Source organism: Jaculus jaculus, chromosome 8, assembly GCF_020740685.1.
Source record: "Jaculus jaculus isolate mJacJac1 chromosome 8, mJacJac1.mat.Y.cur, whole genome shotgun sequence".
Lineage (NCBI taxonomy): Eukaryota > Metazoa > Chordata > Mammalia > Rodentia > Dipodidae > Jaculus > Jaculus jaculus.
This window is the reverse complement of record NC_059109.1, coordinates 112,130,928-112,151,037: the sequence shown is the minus strand read 5'-3', so window position 1 is coordinate 112,151,037 and position 20,110 is coordinate 112,130,928. Positions and strand designations below refer to the sequence as shown.

Sequence of the window (20,110 nt, the reverse complement as noted above, 5' to 3'; positions counted from 1 at the left end):
TCTCTTTCCATGTCAGGAAAGGTTATGTATTACATTTGAATTATATGTTCTTGGTTGACTTTATCCTTCTCAAATAAGCTGTATTTTGGTGTTGACTATGGTTGCCTTTGATGTTTCTTGATTTTTAGGGCCTTTGTCTTTTTCTTTTATTTATTTATTTATTTTTAATTTTTATTAACATTTTCCATGATTATAATACCCTCCCTCCATGTCTTTTTCTTTTGTCACCTATTGGGGGCACCAACTGTTTGGCCCCAGACTGACTTGGCACCTGTTTCAGACTAGAAATCTTAAACTCCTAGTTGATAGGATTAAGAGTGTGGGGCAACACATACCCTCAGGGACTTTGGCTTTACTAGATTATCTGTTTAGTTTAATCCCCACACTTGTGTAAGTACTCTGTGCTGGTTTTGATTGAATGTCTATTGCTCAATTGAATTCTAGAAATTTCCAGTAATTTGCTTCACCTAGTCTACTACAATACTTGAATAGCAGGAAAACTTAACACCTAGGGTCACTTCTGTTATTTCTCTTGGAATACAAAATCTACACCCTGGGGCTGGAGAGATGGCTCAGCAGTTAAGCGCTTGCCTGTGAAGCCTAAGGACCCTGGTTCGAGGCTCGATTCCCCAGGACCCACGTTAGCCAGATGTACAAGGGGGCACACGCGTCTGGAGTTCGTTTGCAGTGGCTGGAAGCCCTGGTGTGCCCATTCTCTCTCTCTGTCTCTCTCTCTCTCTCTCTGCCTCTTTCTCTCTCTGTCTGTAGCTCTTAAATAAATAAATAAAAATAAACAAAAAAAATTAAAAAAAAAGAGCTACACCCTGGCACCTTAAACTCCTACACCGAAGATATATAAAGTCGGCTTTACATGGCTAAGAACAGTGCAGATAATTAGAAAATGGCACTGTGGTGGTTGGGACGTGAGCTATCCCCCATAGCCTCTTGTGTTTTGAATACTTAGTCCCCAGCTGGTGGCAATTTGGGAGAAGGAGTCTTGAAGGAGGCAGTGTGTCACTGGTGGCTGACCTTGAGGATTATTAGCCCCCCCCCCCCAAAAAAAAGTTATTTTATTTACAACCCTAATTGGTTTTCTCTAGACCTGTCTTTCACAAGCCCCTTAGCAGCTAATACTCTGGACCCTTAAAGTGTCCTTTTTTCTACTCTTCGTTTTTGCCATTTCTTTCTTTTTTTTACTTTTTTTTTATAAATTTTTTATTTACTTATTTGAGAGCGACAGACACAGAGAGAAAGACAGATAGAGGGAGAGAGAGAGAATGGGTGCGCCAGGGCTTCCAGCCTCTGCAAACGAACTCCAGACACGTGCGCCCCCTTGTGCATCTGGCTAACGTGGGACCTGGGGAACCGAGCCTCGAACCGAGGTCCTTAGGCTTCACAGGCAAGCGCTTAACCGCTAAGCCATCTCTCCAGCCCCTTGTTTTTGTTTTTTGAGGTAGAATCTCACTGTAGCCCAGGCTGACCTGGAATTCACTATGCCATCTCAGGCTGGCCTTGAACTCACAGCAATCCTCCTACCTCTGCCTCCCAAGTGCTGGGATTAAAGGTGTGCACCACCATGCCTGGCCATTTCTGTCCTTTTGTTTGGAGAACAAAAAGGAGGCCAGGATGCCTGGGTCCAAGTAAGCAAATGATGGGCAGTGGGTGACATGTGTGGCTTTTCAGCTTCCCAGACATCTCCTTCAGGGTCTCCCAGGCATCTCCCCAAGGAGTGGCCACAGTTCAGATTTCCTCTCCCTGTTGCAGTCAGTTTATCCTCGCACAGTTCTGGTTGCCCCTGGCTCTCCAGTGTGAGATGTGGGCTGGAGTCTCACCTGGAACATCTACTCTGTCCGCTGCTTCACTTCTTTTATCAAAGCATAAAATTAATAAATATTTCTGTAAGACTCTCCACCCACCAGGTTCTGGAAATTGAACCTAAGACTCACCTTCTAGGCAAGCACTCTGCCACTGAGCTAGATCTATAGCCCAATTCTAGAAATCTTAATGATCTCTTTTTTTATTCAATTTTTCAACAGCTGTGGAAGCCAGTGACTTTACTGACAGAAAACAGAAGCTTCTCTAAATATTATTTTCAATTCTTTCTTCAAAACTGAAGGAAGATCCAATAAAACTGTCAACTGATAAGTTCTTACAAATAATGTCTGATTATTGATTGCTGTGATTTTTTTTGGAGTGGTATAACTCAAAATTTTCAAATAATTGAGCAGCCTTGCTATAATAACTGTCTCACTATGTATTTGTTTCCTTTCCTTTTTTTTAAGCAGGGAGAGAGACAGAGAGAGAGAGGAGAGACGGAGAATTGGTGCACCAGGGCCTCCGCCACTAAAATCAAACTCTAGACACTTGCGCCACCTAGTGGACATGTACAACCTTGCGCTTGCCTTGCCTTTGTGCGTCTGGCTAATGTGGAATCTGGAAAGCCCAACATGGGTCCTTAGGCTTCGCAGGCAAAGCTATCTCTCCAGCCCTCACTATGTGTTTCTGAGAAAAATCCTCCTCAGCTCTTCTCTCATGCTTTGCTATTTGTGAGTCGCCATCTGTGCCTGTCATGTTCCTCCCTCCCAGAGTCCTCACGAATCCTTCCTCATGACAGAAGAGCAGTCATCAAAACTCCTCACCTCCTGGAGCCGCCTCCCCTTAGCTGCTCAATAACTAGATCCACACATGAGGGACATCCTGGTGTGTGGCCCTGACCCCCTAATCAGAGCTCTCCCTCTCCTCCTGGTGATGTTGAGGAACAGTGAAAACTCAGTGCGGAGGGAGAGTCCTTTATTTACTGAGGAACATGGGGTGTTGGCACTCATGCCTAGAGGGAAAGGAGTGGGGCAGGTTCCCTGGGGAGGAGAAGGCAGCCTCGTGATGCTCCGGGACGTGCTCTGCCTCCTGCAGGCTCGGAAGCTGGGCAGGAGGCTGTAGGCTGAGCAGCAAGAAATGTTTCTGTTGGGAGAAGAGCTCAATCAGGAGGGAGGATTGGGGCTGGAGAGATGGCTCAGCGGTTGCTAGCAATGTCTGTTGGCCTGAGTTCCCTTCCTCAACATCCATGTAAATAGTCAGATGCAAAAAGTGGCACATGCATCTGGTATTCACTTGCAGTGGCAAGAGCTCCTGACATGCCACCACACACAAGCACATGCAAATAAGTAAATAGGAATTTTGTTTTGTTTTGTTTTTTGAGGTAGGCTTTCACTCTAGCTCAGGCTGACCTGGAATTCACTATATACTCTCAGGGTGGTCTTGAACTCACGGCTATCTTTCTACCTCTGTCTCCCAAGTGCTAGGTTTAAAGGCATGTGCCACTGCACCTGGCTAAATCAGAATTTTTTCAAGATGGAGACCTGGAACTGGAGAGATGGCTTGGTGGTTAAGGTACTTGCCTACAAAGCCTATGGACCCAGGTTTGATTCCCCAGAACCCGCATAAGCCAGATGCGCATGTGTCTGGAGTTCATTTGCAATGCTAGAGGTCCTGGTGTGTCCATTCCCTCTCCCTGTCTCTAATAAATAAATGAATAAAAATAAAACATTTAAGAGGGAGACCTGAGGCCAGTGACACTCATTAGCACTGTCCCATCATCAAAAATGTCCTCTGAGGGACAGAAGCAGGCTGAGGCCCAATGAGAGCATCCCAGCCACAAGCTGCATGTATTTGAACATGTGTATACTTGTGTGTACTTGACTGTGGTGAGTCTGCAGATGTGTGCACATGTGCACGTGTGTGCTCTTGTGAGAGTGCATGCATGTGCATCATGTATGTGTTTGGTGTGTGTACCCGCTATCACGATTCTCTTTGTAGCCACTGTGGTACCTCTCTGCCTCTGTCAGGTGTTCCGCGGACTTTTCTGTGTATCCTGTGTATGCCTGCGAGGGTATTTGTCTTTTTCTGTGGGTATCACTAAGACTTGGATCTTAAATGCTCCCCAAAGCCTATGTGTCAAAACCTTGGTCACCCAGGGTGTAGCTGCTGGGAATGGGAGGTGTCTTTAGATCACTGGGACAGGCTCTTGGGGGGAATTGTGGTCCCATATAGCTGTTTCCTCTCCTTTCTTACTCCTGGGTGGTGAGTGAGTGGTTTTCCTCCAGCCTGTGCTTCCTCCAGCCCCAGAGCTTGGGAACAACCAATCATGGACTGAAACCTCCAAAGCTGTGAGCCAAAATAGACCCTTTGCTCTTTATAAGCCAATCATCTTGGGTATTTCTTTTTTAATTTTCTTTTTTTGAGACAGGGAGAGAGAGAGAGAGAAAGAGAGAGAGAGAATGGGCACGCCAGGGCCTTTCAGCCGCTGTGCACGAACTCAAGATGTGCGTGTCCCCCTTGTGAGCACGCGTGGCGTTGCACGCTTCCATCACTGTTGCGTCTGGCTTCGTGGGACCTGGAGGATTCTAACGGGAGTCCTTAGCCTTGGCAGGCAAGTGCCTTAACCGCTAAGCCATCTCTCCAGCCCTTAGGTGTTTCTTTATTGTGATGGGAAGTTTGCTAATACTGGTCCCATTGTCCCAAGAGACCTGTTTTTGTTCTACAAGGAGGATAACACCTGGTCACTGGGTGCTGGGGAGCAGGGACAGCACTCACTGGCTCCGCTGAGGCGGGCTCCTTCCCAGGAGGCCTAGACCTTGATGACGAATGTCAAGCCGTGGATCAGTAAGTCTAGCAGGGGAGAAGAAAAGACAGCCTCGAGTCACAATCTGGAGGGGACAGCACCCAACGAGAGCCCACACACTGCCCACGGTGGGGGCCAGCGAGGGGAGCTGTGGGTCCTCAGCCTGGCCCAGGCACGTGGGAGGCGCTGGGCCTCCCCATCCAGCCAGCCCAGCTGTTCTCGGGACTCTCTCCCACAAAATCACCTCCATCTTTTCGGGGACAAGTAGCCCAGGGCAGGGAAGGTGGGGCTAATGTGACATGTGACCTTGCTGTCCTATGCAGGATGGGGGCAAAGCTCTCTGAGGAGAAAGCTGCTTCTTCAGAGCTCGGACACAGTACTTACCAGCAATGTCATGCACCAGGGTGACATCCAGTTGGCTGAGAACCCCATTGACCAGAGGGCATACCTGGCCCAGGGCAGAGAGGAGAGTTAGGCGCAGGGGAACCCGCAGGGAGAACCTTGGGAACTGTAGCCTACCCAGGACGGAATCTGTGAGGAGCCTTTTTATCAGCCCAGGGCAGAAAGCAGCCAATGCATTTGGAGGGGTGGAAAGATAGAACATGGGCAAAGGGGTCAAAGGACAGATAAACGGGGGAACTTTACTTCCCACACACCAGAGCTCAGCCTAGCTCATTCCAGAACTCTCTTCCAGCCTAAGACCTTCGGAGTCCCAGGGAGTAGGGGACTACCACTTCTGCCTTCTTACCTTGCCCTGCACCAGCTCCGGAAGGACTTTAGTCAAGATTCCCGTGAGGTTGTCCAGAAGGCTCTGAAGGGGGAAGGGGACGACTCTGGAAGAGAAAAGCCATGTGTGTGAAGCAGCGGTCCGGGGTTGGGATGAGGAAGTCCTCAGGGACCAGCTTGAAGTCTCAGTGTCCAGTAACCGAGGCCAAGCCTCACCCACTCATACCCACAGCAGCCGACCAGCAAGGGTTCTAGCCCGAGAGTTATACCCAACACAGCAGTGGGTACACAGTTGTGTGTAGAACAAACACGTGGTTCCAGGACATAGTAGGTTTTCAACAAGACCGTGTAGAATGTATGAGCCATGCTTAGTATGTAGCCATCATGAGGATTCAGTGAAACGATGCATGTGAATCACAACATGTGTGTTCAGTACGTGTTAGCCATGGTATGAACAACTCTCTGCTATGAATGACTTGGCCTCATCATGTGAAAGGTAACTGAAATAAACAACCCAGCTAGGAATTATACCTATTTAACCCTTAGTAAGATTCTATCAGTAACTCCACTGTAGTTCCACAGTACAGATAAGTAACCTGAAACCAAATTGGAGAGGTGGTGGTGGTCAAGTTCACACTCGAGACCCTCTGACTCGATCCAGCTTCCTGTAATAGCTGGGGGTTTAAACCTCAAGTTCCTTACTGCCCAATCCAACATAAAATTTGTCACCTTTTTTGTTTGTTTGTTTGTTTTTTTGAGGTAGGGTCTCACTGTAGCCCAGGCTGACCTGGAATTCACTTGGTAGTCTCAGGTAGCCTTAAAGTCATGGTGATCCTCCTATCTCTGCCTCCTGAGTGCTGGGATTAAAGGCGTGCACCACTATACCTGGCTAAGCTAATTTTTTTTTATATGTGTGAGAGAGAGAGAGAGGAAGAGAGAGAATTGGCATGCCAGGGCGTCCAGCCACTGTAATCAAACTCCAGATGTGCATGCCACCTACTGTGCATATGCGACCTTGTGCACTTGCGACACCTTGCATCTGGCTTATGTGGGACCTGGAGAGCCAAACATGGATCCTCGGGCTTCTCAGGCAAGCGCCTTAACCACTGAACTATCTCTCCAGCCCTTGTCTTCCTGTCTTAACAAAGCTTCAGTGAGACGATCTCTATTCATTTACTCACTCATCTGTCCATAGAACTGCCTATAATCTTCTCCCCAACCCACCAAGCATCTTACAATGCACTTTTCATCTATCCACCCATCCATTCACCCACACATCTTCCGTTCCATCCTTTTATCCATTCTCCCCTTACTGCAGCATCCCACCCTGTTGTGTGTGAGAAGTCAGCCCTTTGGCCTCACCCATTCATCAGGGAGATTCTCAGGCTGCCAGGGGAGTGGGTGCAGTCACCGAGGACCAGGTGGATCCTCCCCTGATTGTTTTTCACAGCTAAGACTTCCGCAGTGATGTTCAGCCTCACAGCCAGCTCCAGCAGATCGCCAATCAGGTGCCTGCCGGGAAAGGAGGAAACAGCCCTGTTGGTACCTGGTCCCGTCATGCTCCAAGGGGGAGGGTTTATCCCTGACAGGAATTCCAGCCTCACCTTACTCCATCTTTCTCCCAGTTCCCAGTGGGAGAAACTGAGGCCCAGAGAGGTCATGTGACCCAAGGTTACTGGGCATAACAGGAAGTGAGCTGAGGCCTGTGTGGCTGCCCACAGCCGTTACATGCTGCCTTTGTGAGCCATGCCTCCCATACCCCCTTGGGACCTACTCACATTTTCACTTTGAGCGTCAGGCCCAGAGGGATGTTGACATAGAGGCGATGGCCATCTGGGCTCTGTACAAGGCCCAGTTCCAGCAGCTGGGGGTTTGTGACTTTTATGCTATTCAGGGTGCAACGGTGGAGGGAGAAGCATTAGTCTCTGGAGGTCCAAACCTGGAAACCACCACGAACCCAGGGTGTTCCTTTCAGAAGGAGGGCGGGCCTCCTGGGATGAGGGTGGCAAGGTGGACAGACTTGCAGCCAGAGCCGCACTGGGTGCCCAGCCACGTGCCCGTCTTTCTCGACAGCTGCTTTTCAGGGACCCGAGGAGCACCTCATTTGCCAAGGAGAGTATAGAAAGGGTGGAAAAAAAGCCTTCTCCAAGCCATCCACGGGTCAGGTGATTTATACCGTCCCCGGTCTTTCTCTATGGATACCGTAATCTCCATTTGTGGAGAAACCCAGCCCAGAGAGACTGGAAGCCTTGTTTTGGGTCATCCAGTGAGTACAGTTCATATGCAGTCTGTCTGTTCCCATGCCACCAAGCAAGACCTGAGCGGCTGGACATCGTGACAGTGGCTTGGATCCAGCCCTACTGAGGACCCAGGCGTGGCGTCAAGCTTCCCTTGTTGCTCTGGGCTCAGAGTCTCTGGTGACTCATGAGAAGCGCCACATCGTTTGTGCACAGATGTCACACTGCTTAGTGACACTGTTGATCGAACTGGGGAGGGTGGCCCGGTGACTGCTCACGGCACTCAGGCAGGAGGACAGTGACTGCCGTGGGCTGGGGCAGGCCTTGGCTTTGGACTTTGGTGAGGCAGGGGCTGGTCCCTCACGCTGTGTCACCCCGCCGTGTGAACACAGGCACGTCTCCGTGCCTCCACTGGGGATGATGAAGCTGACAGTGAAGGGTTGCCATGGGGATTTAGAGACACTACTGGGGTCCCCAGATGTGCTTTAGGACGGGGGGGGGGTGGGACTGTGAGTGCAAGAGGCCCATTGTTCCCTGCCACACTGGAGGAAGGTCTTAGGATCAAGTCAGTCCCAGCTTCATGCCCAGCCCATCCTCTCCCTCGTAGGGGCTGCTGCCTAGCGTTAGATCTTCTGTTGCTGGTGGGGACCAAGACTCTGCTTTATGGCAACTCACTCGATGATGTTGTTTAGGAGAGGAATTGATGACGTCAATTTTTCGAGCAGACCCCCAACCAGGCCACCAGAACTGCCTCCTCCAGACTTCAGGATGTCCAAGATTGGAAGGTTTTCCAGAATGCCCAGCAGGTTTCCAGACAGCAGGCCACCACTGAGAGCTGTGACGGTGTACAAGGGTCTCAGTTCAGTTCTGACAAGCGCAGTTCCTCAGACCCTCTCCCCCCACTCACCCTTGTCCTTCCTCGTATTGGGAGCTTGGGTGTGCAAAAGCACAAATGTATAAACACATCACACACACACATACACAAAGGGGTTGTCACAGACTCACCATCTGTGAAGCTTCCAGCAAGATGATCTGTAGGATTCGAGGGAAGAGCTGGGGTGACGGCCAAGGGCAGGCCCTGGCCCAGGGATAAAGGCAGGCTGTCTAGCTGGGCCCTGGTCTGAGCCAGCAGCCCACAGAGGACAACAAGGCTCTGGATCTGCAACATCGCTCTTGCTGTCTGTGGACAGAATGGCAATTCCACCGTGATGTGGACACTGGAGGAATCTATCCACTGCCTCCTGTGCCCCTGGGAGTGGGGTGGCTCTTTGTCTTCTCTTCTAGAACACCAGAGGGTGACTAGCAATAATAGCTAATGCTCCTGAGTACTTTCAGCCACAGGCTGATGGTTTTACAGTAGGTGACCAAATTTATCTTCTTAAGATGGCCTTACTCATGACCAGCATTTCATAAATAACAGAGACCTAGTGACTGCAGGGCAATTTCTCTCAGGATCACAATTTTGCAGCATCAAAAAAAAAAAAAATCTTGGGGAGGAAGGGCTGGCTCGGTGTTTGCCTGCGAAGCCTAAGGACCCGGGTTCAATTCCCCAGTACCCACATAAGGGGCACATGCATCTGCAGTTCGTTTGCAGTGGCTGGAGGCCTTGGTGTGCCCATTCTCTCTCTGCCTCTTCTCTCTCTCTCTCTCAAATAAATAAATAAATTTAAACAAATCTGGGAGCTGGAGAGGTGACTTAGCCATTAAGATGCTTGCCTGAAAAACCTAACAACCTGAGTTTGGCTCCCCAGTACCCACATGCATCTGGAGTTTGTTTAGAGCGGCTAGAGGCCTTGTCACACCATTCTGTTTCTCTCTGCTTGCAAATAAATAAATACTTTTTTTTTTAAAGACAAACATTTGAAGTGGGCCACTTCTGTCTATTGAATTAAGTGACCTTTTGGTTTCTTCTCTAGGCAGAGATAGGACTGTTTATTAAGGTGGCTTGATCAGCTCTTCCTCATTCCTATGCTTCTTCTTCTTCTTCTTCTTTTTTTTTTTTTTCCCTGTTTCATTCCTACCCTTCATAGCAGATGAAGAGGTTTAAACATGCCAGTGGATGAAGATGGGAACAGCTCTTACATTGTCCCTGCTAAGAGATGGTCCTTTGATCTGAGTGTTCAGGTCAGGATAGCCTGGAGACACTCCTCACAAGATACATTATCAGAAGTCACATTTTTCAGCTAACACCTCCATGCAGCAGGCAACCTCAAGTTAAAATTCTTTTCTTAGAGCTTTTTTGTTTGTTCATTTTGCTCTCTCTGTGTGTGTATGTGAGTGAGGTAGGGTTTTACTCTAGCCCAGGCTGACCTGGATCTCACTCTGTGGTCTCAGGCTGGCTTTGCACTCACAGGGATCCTCCCATTTCTGCCTGCTGAGTGCTGGGAATAACAGCGTGCGCCGTCATGCCTGGCTTCCTTTGAGCTTTTAAGTAGGGTACAATGAGAATCCATTGCTATATCAATGTTGTGGTCTCTTAGGGAAGCAGAGTAGCCTTTTTGCCTGACCACAGCCAGTTCTGTTTCTCTTGCAAGGTCTCCAATGAGTGTCCCTAAGCACAACCTGCCAGAGGTGCCCGTAGTGAGGGGCCTGGCCTCCCTGGTCCTTAGTGAGGGGCCCAGCCTCCCTGGTCCATAGTGAGGGGCCCGGCCTCCCTGGTCCATAGTGAGGGGCCCGGCCTCCCTGGTCCATAGTGAGGGGCCCGGCCTCCCTGGTCCATAGTGAGGGGCCTGGCCTCCCTGCTACCCAGAAGGGGCATTTCTTACCTGGGCTGCTCACTGACTCAGTGGCTGTTTTGGTCTCCTCTTCTCTCCTCCTTGTTTCTGCCAAGCAGGTAGCCTCTTTTATAGTATGAGAATCAGGAAATGTGAGATTGGATGATGGGTTTCTAGATAATTCTGAATTCTGCAATCTGGTAGTATTTTTCAGAGGCATCCAAAGTAAATAATTGCCAGTCACATTAATAGGTGAGTCAGTCAAGCTATTTGGTCCAAAAATTAAACAGAGAAAAAAATTTGAGATGGCATGTTACTCAAGACTTCATGGTCCCATGCACGAGGCTGAGGTTAGGGACCCATGCTTAGAGGTGGCCAGAAGATCAGGTTTAGGGTGTTGAAAGGGGCAGCTATGGGGAGCCCTGTTAGGGAACTTGGCCTCATTTCTGGGTCCTCATCCTTCCCTGGGCCAGTGCTTTTTCTTCTAACTGGCAAACTCTTGCTCCCACAGCATCTGGAGTTAAACTACCTCTGGCCTCCCCATTTGTGAGCTGTCCTTCAATTCTGTGTGTGGGGGTCTTCTGTCTTCTGTCTTTAGGTACATGACAGCCACGTGCCTATTCAATGGCTCAAGAATCCTAGGAGGGAGGGGCTACTGTGTCTCCTTTACAGAGGGGAGAAACTGGGGCCCAGTGGGGACGTGTGACCCAGAGAGGACATGGAACAGTAAAAACGCAACTCCCTGGGTAAGAATAGTGAGGAAAACAAAACTAGCAGCTCATACTTGTCAGGCTCTTGCCTGTGCCAGGCCCTCACAACATCCAAGGTGGGGAATGCCTTTTTTGTTTTTTGTTTTTTTTGAGGTAGGGTCTCACTCTACCCCAGGCTGACCTGGAATTCACTATGTAGTCTCAGGGTAGCCTTGAACTCACAGCAATCCTCCTACCTCTGCCTCCCACCACATGCTGGGATTAAAGGCATGTGCCATCAATCCTGGTGAAAATGCGGGTTTTTTAAAAATTTTATTTATTTATTTGTAAGTGACAGGCAGAGAGAGAGAAAGAGACAGACAGAGACAGAATGGGCACACCAGGGCCTCCAGCCATTGCAAACGAACTCCAGACATGTGCGCCCCCTTGAGCATCTGACTAACGTGGGTCCTGGGGAATCGAGCCTCGAACCAGGGTCCTTAGGCTTCACAGGCAAGCGCTTAACCGCTAAACCATCTCTCCAGCCCGAAAATGCGGTTTTTAAAAATATATATTTATTTGTAAGGAGACATGCATGCATGAGAGACAGACAGAGATAGAAGGGGGAGAGAAAGAGAGAGAAAGAGAGAGAGAGGGAGAGAGAGAGAGGGAGAATGGGTGCCTCAGGGCCTTCTGCTGCTGCAAACTCCAGATACATGCAGCACTTTGTGCATCTATCTTTATGTGAGTACTAGGGAATCAAATCCAGGTCATCAGGCTTTGCAAACAAGCCCTGCCCCAACCTTTTTTTTTTTTGGTTTGTTGAGGTAGGGTCTCACTCTAGTCCAGGCTGACCTGGAATTCACTATGTAGTCTCAGGGTGGCCTCGAACTCATGGTAATACTCCTACTGCTGCCTCCCAAGTGCTGGGATTAAAGGCGTGCACCACCATGCCTGGCTGCTCCAACCTTTTTGTGACCTCCATGGACTCCTGTAGAATGAGGTCTCTGCTATATTTGTGGAGAAACTGACGCAGCTATGATCAGGAACAGAGCCAGTGAACCGATGCTTTGATGTTTGGAGGCTGGGTATTAAGTCACAGCAGAAATCAGAATAAATTAGGAAGTAGCCCTGGTCCTGTGAAACCTGGGCAGGTCGCTCCAGTTCCAGAATCTCCCTTTCCTCATGTGTAAGAGGGACTCGGGGTGGGGGAGGGGCTGTCCAGACCCTCTGTCTTACCATCTCTCCCTGGGGCACCTCTCTCAGGTCTGTGGCGGGGTGTGGGCATGGAGTACCTTCTGTTCTCCGTTGTCTACAGGGTTGCTGGAACCCCTTCTGTGTTGAGGACTCTCTGCAGGTGGGGTTGACGCTTTTCGGCACTGGAACCGTGTTCCAATCAAACTGGTGTCCTCTTTCATTTCTCCTGGCCTCTCTCCCTCCCATGGAGCTGCATGCAGCATAGATTTTCCAGCTTTACTATTAGCTAGTCTACAGGGAGGAGGTTTTCAGCTCAGCTTCAGCAGGATTTTTCAGTGCTCGTGTAGCCCAAACATGTGGAGTCTTCAGCAATAGGGTCTTACCATCTATTCCTGATAGGAAACCAAGGGCCTCGGCAGTGGCCTGTAATGTTTTGGGGCATCAGGGACCTCCCTGGCCAACAACTTGCTGGCAGGTATCCCATCCCTGATACTGAAAATTTTCTAGTAACAATCTATGGCTTCTGTGTGCCATTGTCCAAAAAAGTAGGTTTCCATATAACTTATTCATACCCTCTTAGATTTTGATTAGTCCTCCCTTTCTTCTCCTGACCTCACTTAGGCCTTTCTACCCCAGTAATCTGTTCTACTTACATATATACAATGCCATCCCCTACGTCCTTCCCTCTTTTCCCTCCTTTATAGCCCCTTTCTAACTTACTGGCCTCTGCTACCGAGTTTTATTCCAAGAGTTGAGTTTTCTTGTCAAACAATTTACCTATGCCAGCTTCGTTCTCTAGAACTTGGGAGTGGGGTCTACTTCCTTTTGAGCAAGGTCAGGTTGGGAGTTGGGTGTGAAGAATTTAAAAGAATTAATTAATTAATTAATTAATTTAAGAGAGAGAGAGAGAGAATGGGCATGTCAGGGCCTTTAGCCACTGCAGAGGAACTCCAGAAACATATGCCACCTTGTGCATCTGGCTTACATGGCTTCTAGGGAATCAAACCTGGGTCCTTAGGCTTCACAGGCAAGTACTTTAACTGATAAGCCATCCCTCCAGCCCCTGAGGTTTCTAAGTGGGCTTGAAAACTCTAGAGAGTTCTCAGAGAGAAAGTGAGGCACCCTACATTTGATGAGAAAATAAATGCTCTTAAGCCGAGTGAGCCTCAAACTCCCCCTGCCTTAGAGATTGATCTAGAACAAAAGTTAACAAGACCCTTTTATGAGACACTAGTGCTTTATACCACCTGTATGACTCCATCTGGAAAACTGAGGTGCAGAGAAAGTAGTGACCTGTCCAGGGTCCCCTCAGCTGGAAAGAGGTAATGTCAGGCCACCATTTGGGACTATACAGTTTCAGTGTCCTTCAAGGGCAAGTTTGCGCATCAGCCTTCAGGTCAGCAAGCACCAGCTGTGTTCTCTGGAGACCTCTCATGGTTGTGATGGGAGCCGGCTCTGAGTTCTAAACCCAGCTTAACTCATTAGCAGCCAAGTGGCTCTAAGCAAGACGTTTTACTCCTCCTTTTCTTCCCCTTTGTTCTTGTTTTTAAAGTTTTACTTTTATTTGTTTTTATTTTTTAATTTTAGAAAGAACAAGAGAGAGAGAGAGAATTGGTGCACCAGGGCCTCAGCCACTGAAATTGCACTCCAGACACTTGCGCCACCTAGTGGGCATGTGCGACCTTGTGCGTGCCTCACCTTTGTGTGTCTGGCTTATGTGGGATCTGGAGAGTTGAACATGGGTCCTTAGGCTTTGCAGGCAAGAGCCTTGACTGCTAAGCCATATCTACAGCCCCTTTTGTGTGTGTGTGTGTATGTGTATATGTGTGTAGGTGCAGATGTGTGTGTCGGGGGGGCAGAGACTGGTATCGGGTATCCTCTTCAATCACACTCCACTTTTCTCACTGAACCTAGAGCTCACCGATTCAGCTAGACTAGCTAGCCAGGAAATCCTAGGGGTCCACCTGTCTCCACCTCTCTAGCACTGGAGCATGAGTGACCATACCCAGCATTTTATGACTCCAAACTCTCAGACTCCAAACTCAGGTCTTCATGCCTGTGCAGCAAGCACTTTACCCACTGGACCATCTCTCCAGCTCCTTTCTTTTTAAATTTTTTTTTAAAAAAATATTATTTATTCACAAGTAGAAAGAGATAGAAGAGAGACAGACAGAGAGAATGGGCATACCAGGGCCTCCAGCCACTGCAAACAAACTCCAGGCACATGCACCACTTTGTGCATCTGGTTTTATGTGGGTCCTGGGGAATTGAACCTGGGTCATTAAGCTTTGCAGGCAAGCACCTTCACCACTGTTCTCTCTAATCTCCCCCCCCATTTTTAGCATAATACTTTATTTATTTCAGAAAGAGAGAGAAAGAGAGAATGGGTATGCCTGGGCCTCTAGCCACTGGAAACGAACTCCAGATGCATGCACCCCCCCTTTTTTTTTAATTTTTAGAAGTTTATTGTGGTAAGAACACAAACTAGGAGCTACTTCTTCAGTGTATTTTTTATGACAGATAGAGAGAGAGAGAGAGAGATGGTGTGCCAGGGCCTCCAGCCACTGCAGTTGAACTCCAGATGCATTTTCCAGCTTGTGCATCTGTCTTATATGGGTACAGGGGAATTGAACCCAGGTCCTTAGGCTTCACAGGCAAGTGCCTTAACCACTAAACCATCTCTCTAGCCCTTCAGTGTACTTTTTATTTATTTATATTTTTAACGTTTTATTTATTTATTTGAGAGAGAGAGAGAGAGAGAGAGAGAGAGAGAGAGAGAGAGAGAGGGAGAGAATGGGCATGCCAGAGCCTCCAGTCATTGCAAAGGAACTCCAGACATATGCACCACCATGTGTGTGTGGCTAACGTGGGTCCTGGGGAGTTGAACCAAGGTCCTTTGGCTTTTCAGGCAAACGCCTTAACTGCTAAGCCATCTCTCCATCCTGCCTTCAGTGTACTTTTAAACACAGTACATTACTATCTGTAGGAACAAGATTGTGCTGCAAACTAGAACATTTCTAACTCTTTCCCTCATGAGCTGTTTCCTCAATTATAATGGGTAACTAACCACACCCGCCTCCCAGAGCTGTGGGGGAGTTAAAATCTGGGGAAACCAACGCACTGCCAGCTGCATACCTGGCCTTGCAACCAAAGGGCTGCAAAGGTACAAACCTCCAGGACAAAGCTAAATATTTGTGACTTGATTTCGTTTCAACTACTCCCGGCTGTGGAGTCCACTATCATGAGAGAGGGCCAAGAGCTCAACAAGCCCTTTCAGGTGAAAGTGTGGTGAGTCTTAACATGAAAACAAAATTTGAGAATCCCAAGGAGGTATCTCGATGAAGCCCTCAAGCCAGCCCAGGAGGCATCAAGAAGAGGGCAGACAAAAGCGCCTTCGCAAGGGGTCACTGCCTGGCCCTTCGGTGTTTGTTCTGTGACTCAGGAGCAGGAAGAACACCGGGAGCTCAAGGATGTCAAGTGGAAGGGTGGGAAACACGAACATTTAGGGTTGCAAATCCCCGGTGAAGCATTTCGGATTAGGGAGGATGAATTGAAAGATGGAGGCGAGAAGCTCTGTGGCCTTCTCCTCATCCCTGAGTTGTTGACATTTCCTTGTTTGAACTTGTCAACCGCTGAGCCTGGATTTCATCACTGGGTACAGAGGGGTGTGTTGGAAGGGAAGGCCAGCGTGGGCATTCACAGTAGTTAAAGAGCATGAATGCTGGACTCTGGCTGTCTGGGTGTGGTAGACTTAGTCACTGTCCCACTGTGTTACTCTAGGCAAGAAGTTGTCTCTTTGGGGGCCTCAGAGCTCTCAGTGTTAGAAGCAGACAACAGTTTTTATCACATGGAGTTGCTGTGAGGCATTAATGAGATGCTGAGTCTAAGTTCTAAGCACTGAGCTCAGTGCTGGCCAAGTGCCCGATATGTGTGTGCTACTGTTATGAATATGTGTGATGTCCTGATTCCTCAACCCTTGGGCAAGAAGGGCGGGGATCGATACTTAATCACCGACTAGCCAGTGGCCAAGAAAGACTCTCAGAGTTCAGCAATGAATCAACGAATTAAATGGCATTAAATAAACATTTTCCTACCCACCTAGCACATGGTAAACATATTGCAAACGATTTAAGATATGCATATAATATGTATATATATAATTTATTTATTTGAGAGAGAGATAGGGACAAAGAGGAAGACACAGAGAGAGTAGATGTGGGCATGCCAGGGCCTTGAGGCTGCCACTTCAAGTGAACTCCAGATGTATGTGCCACTTAGTGTATCTGGCTTTACGTAGGTACTGGGGAATTGAATTCAGTCCATCAGGCTTTACATGTGAGTGCCTTAACTGCTAAGCCATCTCTCCAGTCTGCAAATGATTTTTCATGTGTTCCTAACACAAATGCTGTATGCTAAATATTTTCTTTTTTCTTTTTTTGTTTATTGTTTTTTGAGGTAGGGTCTCACTGTAGCCCAGGCTGACCTGGAATTCACTATGTAGTCTCAGGGTGGCCTCGAACTCACGGCGATCCTCCTACCTTTGCCTCCTGAGTGCTGGGATTAAAGGTGTGTGCCACCACGCCCGGCAATATTTTCTTTTTTAACAAGTGTTATATCGGGGGCTGGGGTCGTGGCTCAGTGGGTAAAGTGCTTGCTTTGCAAGCATGCAGATGAGTATCCAGAGTATCCCAGTGTTGAGGAGGTGGAGAGAGGAGGATCCCTGGTGGGCCAGTGAGAGACTCTGTCTCAAAAAAAAGAGGTGGACAGTGTTCCTGAGGAGGACACGTGTGGTTGTCCTTCAGCCTCCAGAAGCACGCACACACACACACGTGTGTCCATATACATACGTATATACACACCACACACAAGTTATTCAAATACAGTACATCTCAGAAACATGCGCACTCATGAAAAGCTGGATGAGTTTCCCAAACACCCCTCCCCATAGCCAGCACCTAGGTCAAGAGATAGACTTGGACCAGTTGGTTCCTTGAAGCGCCTCCTGGTCCCTATTGTAACTACCTTGACCTCGAACAGCATGCGTTCATTTTGCTGTTTTTTTTTTTTTTTTTTGAGGTAGGGTCTCACTCTAGCCCAGGCTGACCTGGAATTCACTATGTAGTCTCAGGGTAGCCTCGAACTCACGGCATTCCTCCTACCTCTGCCTCCCGAGTGCTGGGATTAAAGGCATGCGCCCCCATGCCTAGCTTCACACCCAGATTTTACATGGGTGCTAGGGGTCCAAACCCAGGTCCTCGTGCTTGAATGGCAGGCACTTTACCTGCTGATCCATCCCCCAGCCCTTTGGTGTATTTTTTTTAAATTATTTATTTATTTATTTGAGAGCAACAGACAGAGAGAGAAAGACAGATAGAGGGAGAGAGAGAGAGAATGGGTGCGCCAGGGCTTCCGGCCTCTGCAAACGAACTCCAGACGCGTGCGCCCCCTTGTGCATCTGGCTAATGTGGGACCTGGGGAACCGAGCCTCGAACTGGGGTCCTTAGGCTTCACAGGCAAGTGCTTAACCACTAAGCCATCTCTCCAGCCCCCCTTTGGTGTATTTTTGCTGACTGCACAGCTCACGGTGCACCCTCCCCATGTGACTGAGCAGGCCCCAGCTCAGCTGTTATTTTTGGATGTAGTGTGTGATCTCCTACCAGCAGTGGCCCAGGACTCCCGGGGCAAAGTACACTGGGTTATTTTTATTCCCACAAAGCAGCTGACAAAGACCAGACAGTAACATGCTTTGGTCCAACATAGCCAGTGAGTCTTCAAGACCAGGGCTCATCCATTCATTTCATCCCATCCTTTGCTGAGATTACCTGCTGGGCCACAGAGAGGCGCTGGCCCTGGGGGCCACACTGGTCACTTGTCAGGCTGCACCTTCATGGAGCTGAATCTGTTCTGGGGTCAGGTCTGCTTTTCACTCCCACTTTGTTGTGATTTCTTTATACCTCCCAGGCATCAGGCAATGGGCCTGGCACATGGCAGGTGCTAGATAAATATGGGTGACTGAACTTGAGTATGAAAAATTTCAGGGCTCTCCCAGCAGTGATGAGCAAAGTCATGGGTATGCGGGGGTTGGGGGGAGCTTTCTCTGGTACTTCTGGGTGATGAGCAAACCTACAGATATTTGTTCTCAGGGTTCAAGCAGGGGCAACCAGTGTTCCCTTTAGAGTGAGAGTTTATTATGGAGAAGACAGGATGTCCTGGGGCCTAGGGTCAAGTTTCCAGTGAGCAGAAGCAGTTCCTTCCACATTGAGGGAGACTTAAGGTCCAAACTGGTGGGTTCCTCCTTCTGACCAAGCAGCCGGAGGACCCTGGGGCTGTCCTGGATTCAGACTTGGTCAGGTTCGTAAGCAGTCACCTGTTCTGGAAGGAGAGGAGGCAGTCTCGGTTCGCAGGTGGCTTCTCCAGCCCCCAGGTCCACACCAAAAGCAGCTCTCTTCCATCCATTCTCAAAGACCTGCTGGCAGGTGGACTTACTTCACTCATTCCAAATGACATCCCTCAGCTCACTTCCTGTCCTGCACTCTCAAGACTGTGGACTCTACCAGGGCAGGGGCTGATGCTGTTCACCTGACCTTGAATGGGGTCTTGGGTTTGGGTGGGACCAGTGTTCCTTATTAAGCTGGCAGAATTGGGCTGGAGAGATAGCTTAGCGGTTAAGGTGCTTGCCTGCAACACCTAAGTACCCAGCTCTGGGATTACAGGCAGTGACACCACGCCTGGCATTTTACATGGGTTCCGGGGACCCAATCTCAAGTCCTCATACTTGAATGGCAAGGTCTTTGCCTCTGAGCACCTCCCCAGCTCCATCAAGATATTTCTTTAAGACTGTTTCTTTGGAGATGAATTGATGTCTAAAATTTGATTCAAGGGCTGGAGAGATGGCTAAGTGGTGAAGAAGCTTGCCTACAAGGCCTAAGGACCCATGTTCTACTCTCCAGATCCCACATTAGCCAGATGCATAAAGGTGAGGCAAGTGCAAGGTCGCACGTGCCCACTAGGTGGTGCATCTTGAGTTCAATTGCAATGGCTGAGGCCCTGGTCCACCATTTCTCTCTCTTTCTCTAAAATAATAATAAAAAATGTTGGGCGGGAGAGAAGGCTTAGCTGTTAACCGCTTGCCTGTGAAGCCTAAGGACCCCGGTTCAAGGCTCGATTCTCCAGGACCCATGTTAGCCAGATGCACAAGGGGGCGCACGCATCTGGAGTTCGTTTGTAGTAGCTGGAAACTCTGGTGTGCCCATTCTCTCTCTCTCTCTCTCTTTGCCTTTTTCTGTCTCTGTCACTCTCAAATAAATAAATAAAAATGAACAAAAAAATAAAAAAAATAATAAAAATGTTCAAACGGACAGAATTTTGTGGAGGAAGCTAGAATCACTGCTTTGGTATCTTGATAAGGTACGGCCTCATTAGCAAGAGTTCCCTCCATCCTCTTACTTCTCTTGGGGGACGATAATAGCCATCACTATAGGGTTGCCTGTCATATACCCTCACAGCACATAAGCTGGCATCACTAGGCGCCCCAAGGCTGGGGTCCCTTCTTTGGCACTTGCCAAACCTAAGGAAGCCTTCTGGGATGGGCCTGACACTCACCTAGGAGGCCTTTCAACAGCTTCACATCCAACTGCTTGAGGGTCTCGCCGATCAGGGGACACACCTGGGCCCCCGGCACAGAGAGAAAGTCAGCCAGGGCTGGGAAGGAGCTGAGGTATGCTAGGCTGGGAGTGCTGACACCATTACATTTTCCGTAGGACCCGGACAAGAGGGGGTCCACTCTGAGGACCAATTCCACACCAGGTACCATGCATAGCATGCCCATGGTTCATATACTGAATTCCCATAAGTCAAGCTGGGTGTGGTGGTGCACACCTTTAATCCCAGCACTCGGGAGACAGAGGTAGAAGGATCGCTGTGAGTTAG

At 48.8% G+C, this 20,110-nt stretch overlaps 2 protein-coding genes across 3 annotated transcripts in view; both read right to left on the bottom strand.

Moving 5' to 3' along the window:
- Positions 1–2,773: 2,773 nt before the first annotated feature.
- Bpifa1 (BPI fold containing family A member 1) overlaps positions 2,774–20,110 on the bottom strand; it is a 17,692-nt gene continuing 355 nt past the window's right edge. The window contains exons 1-10 of one of the 2 annotated variants that reach the window (XM_045157376.1): positions 12,224–12,242; positions 10,347–10,421; positions 8,587–8,761; positions 8,257–8,416; positions 7,123–7,230; positions 6,707–6,856; positions 5,367–5,451; positions 5,003–5,066; positions 4,591–4,665; positions 2,774–2,958 (exon numbers count right to left, since the gene is read on the bottom strand). In XM_045157376.1, the coding sequence (XP_045013311.1) occupies positions 4,625–4,665; positions 5,003–5,066; positions 5,367–5,451; positions 6,707–6,856; positions 7,123–7,230; positions 8,257–8,416; positions 8,587–8,749 (771 nt within the window). In that variant the 5' untranslated portion in view covers positions 8,750–8,761; positions 10,347–10,421; positions 12,224–12,242 and the 3' untranslated portion in view covers positions 2,774–2,958; positions 4,591–4,624. Of the gene's footprint in view, positions 2,959–4,590; positions 4,666–5,002; positions 5,067–5,366; positions 5,452–6,706; positions 6,857–7,122; positions 7,231–8,256; positions 8,417–8,586; positions 8,762–10,346; positions 10,562–12,223; positions 12,243–20,110 lie in introns of those variants that run through there. The other variant, XM_004668090.2, reaches the window with a different exon arrangement.
- The window catches only part of Bpifa3 (BPI fold containing family A member 3), a 17,426-nt gene continuing 15,873 nt past the window's right edge, over positions 18,558–20,110 (bottom strand). Inside the window, exons 6-7 of the mRNA XM_045157377.1 lie at positions 19,784–19,847; positions 18,558–18,650 (exon numbers count right to left, since the gene is read on the bottom strand). Coding sequence (XP_045013312.1) covers positions 18,640–18,650; positions 19,784–19,847 — 75 coding nt within the window. The 3' untranslated portion in view covers positions 18,558–18,639. The remainder of the gene's footprint in view (positions 18,651–19,783; positions 19,848–20,110) is intronic.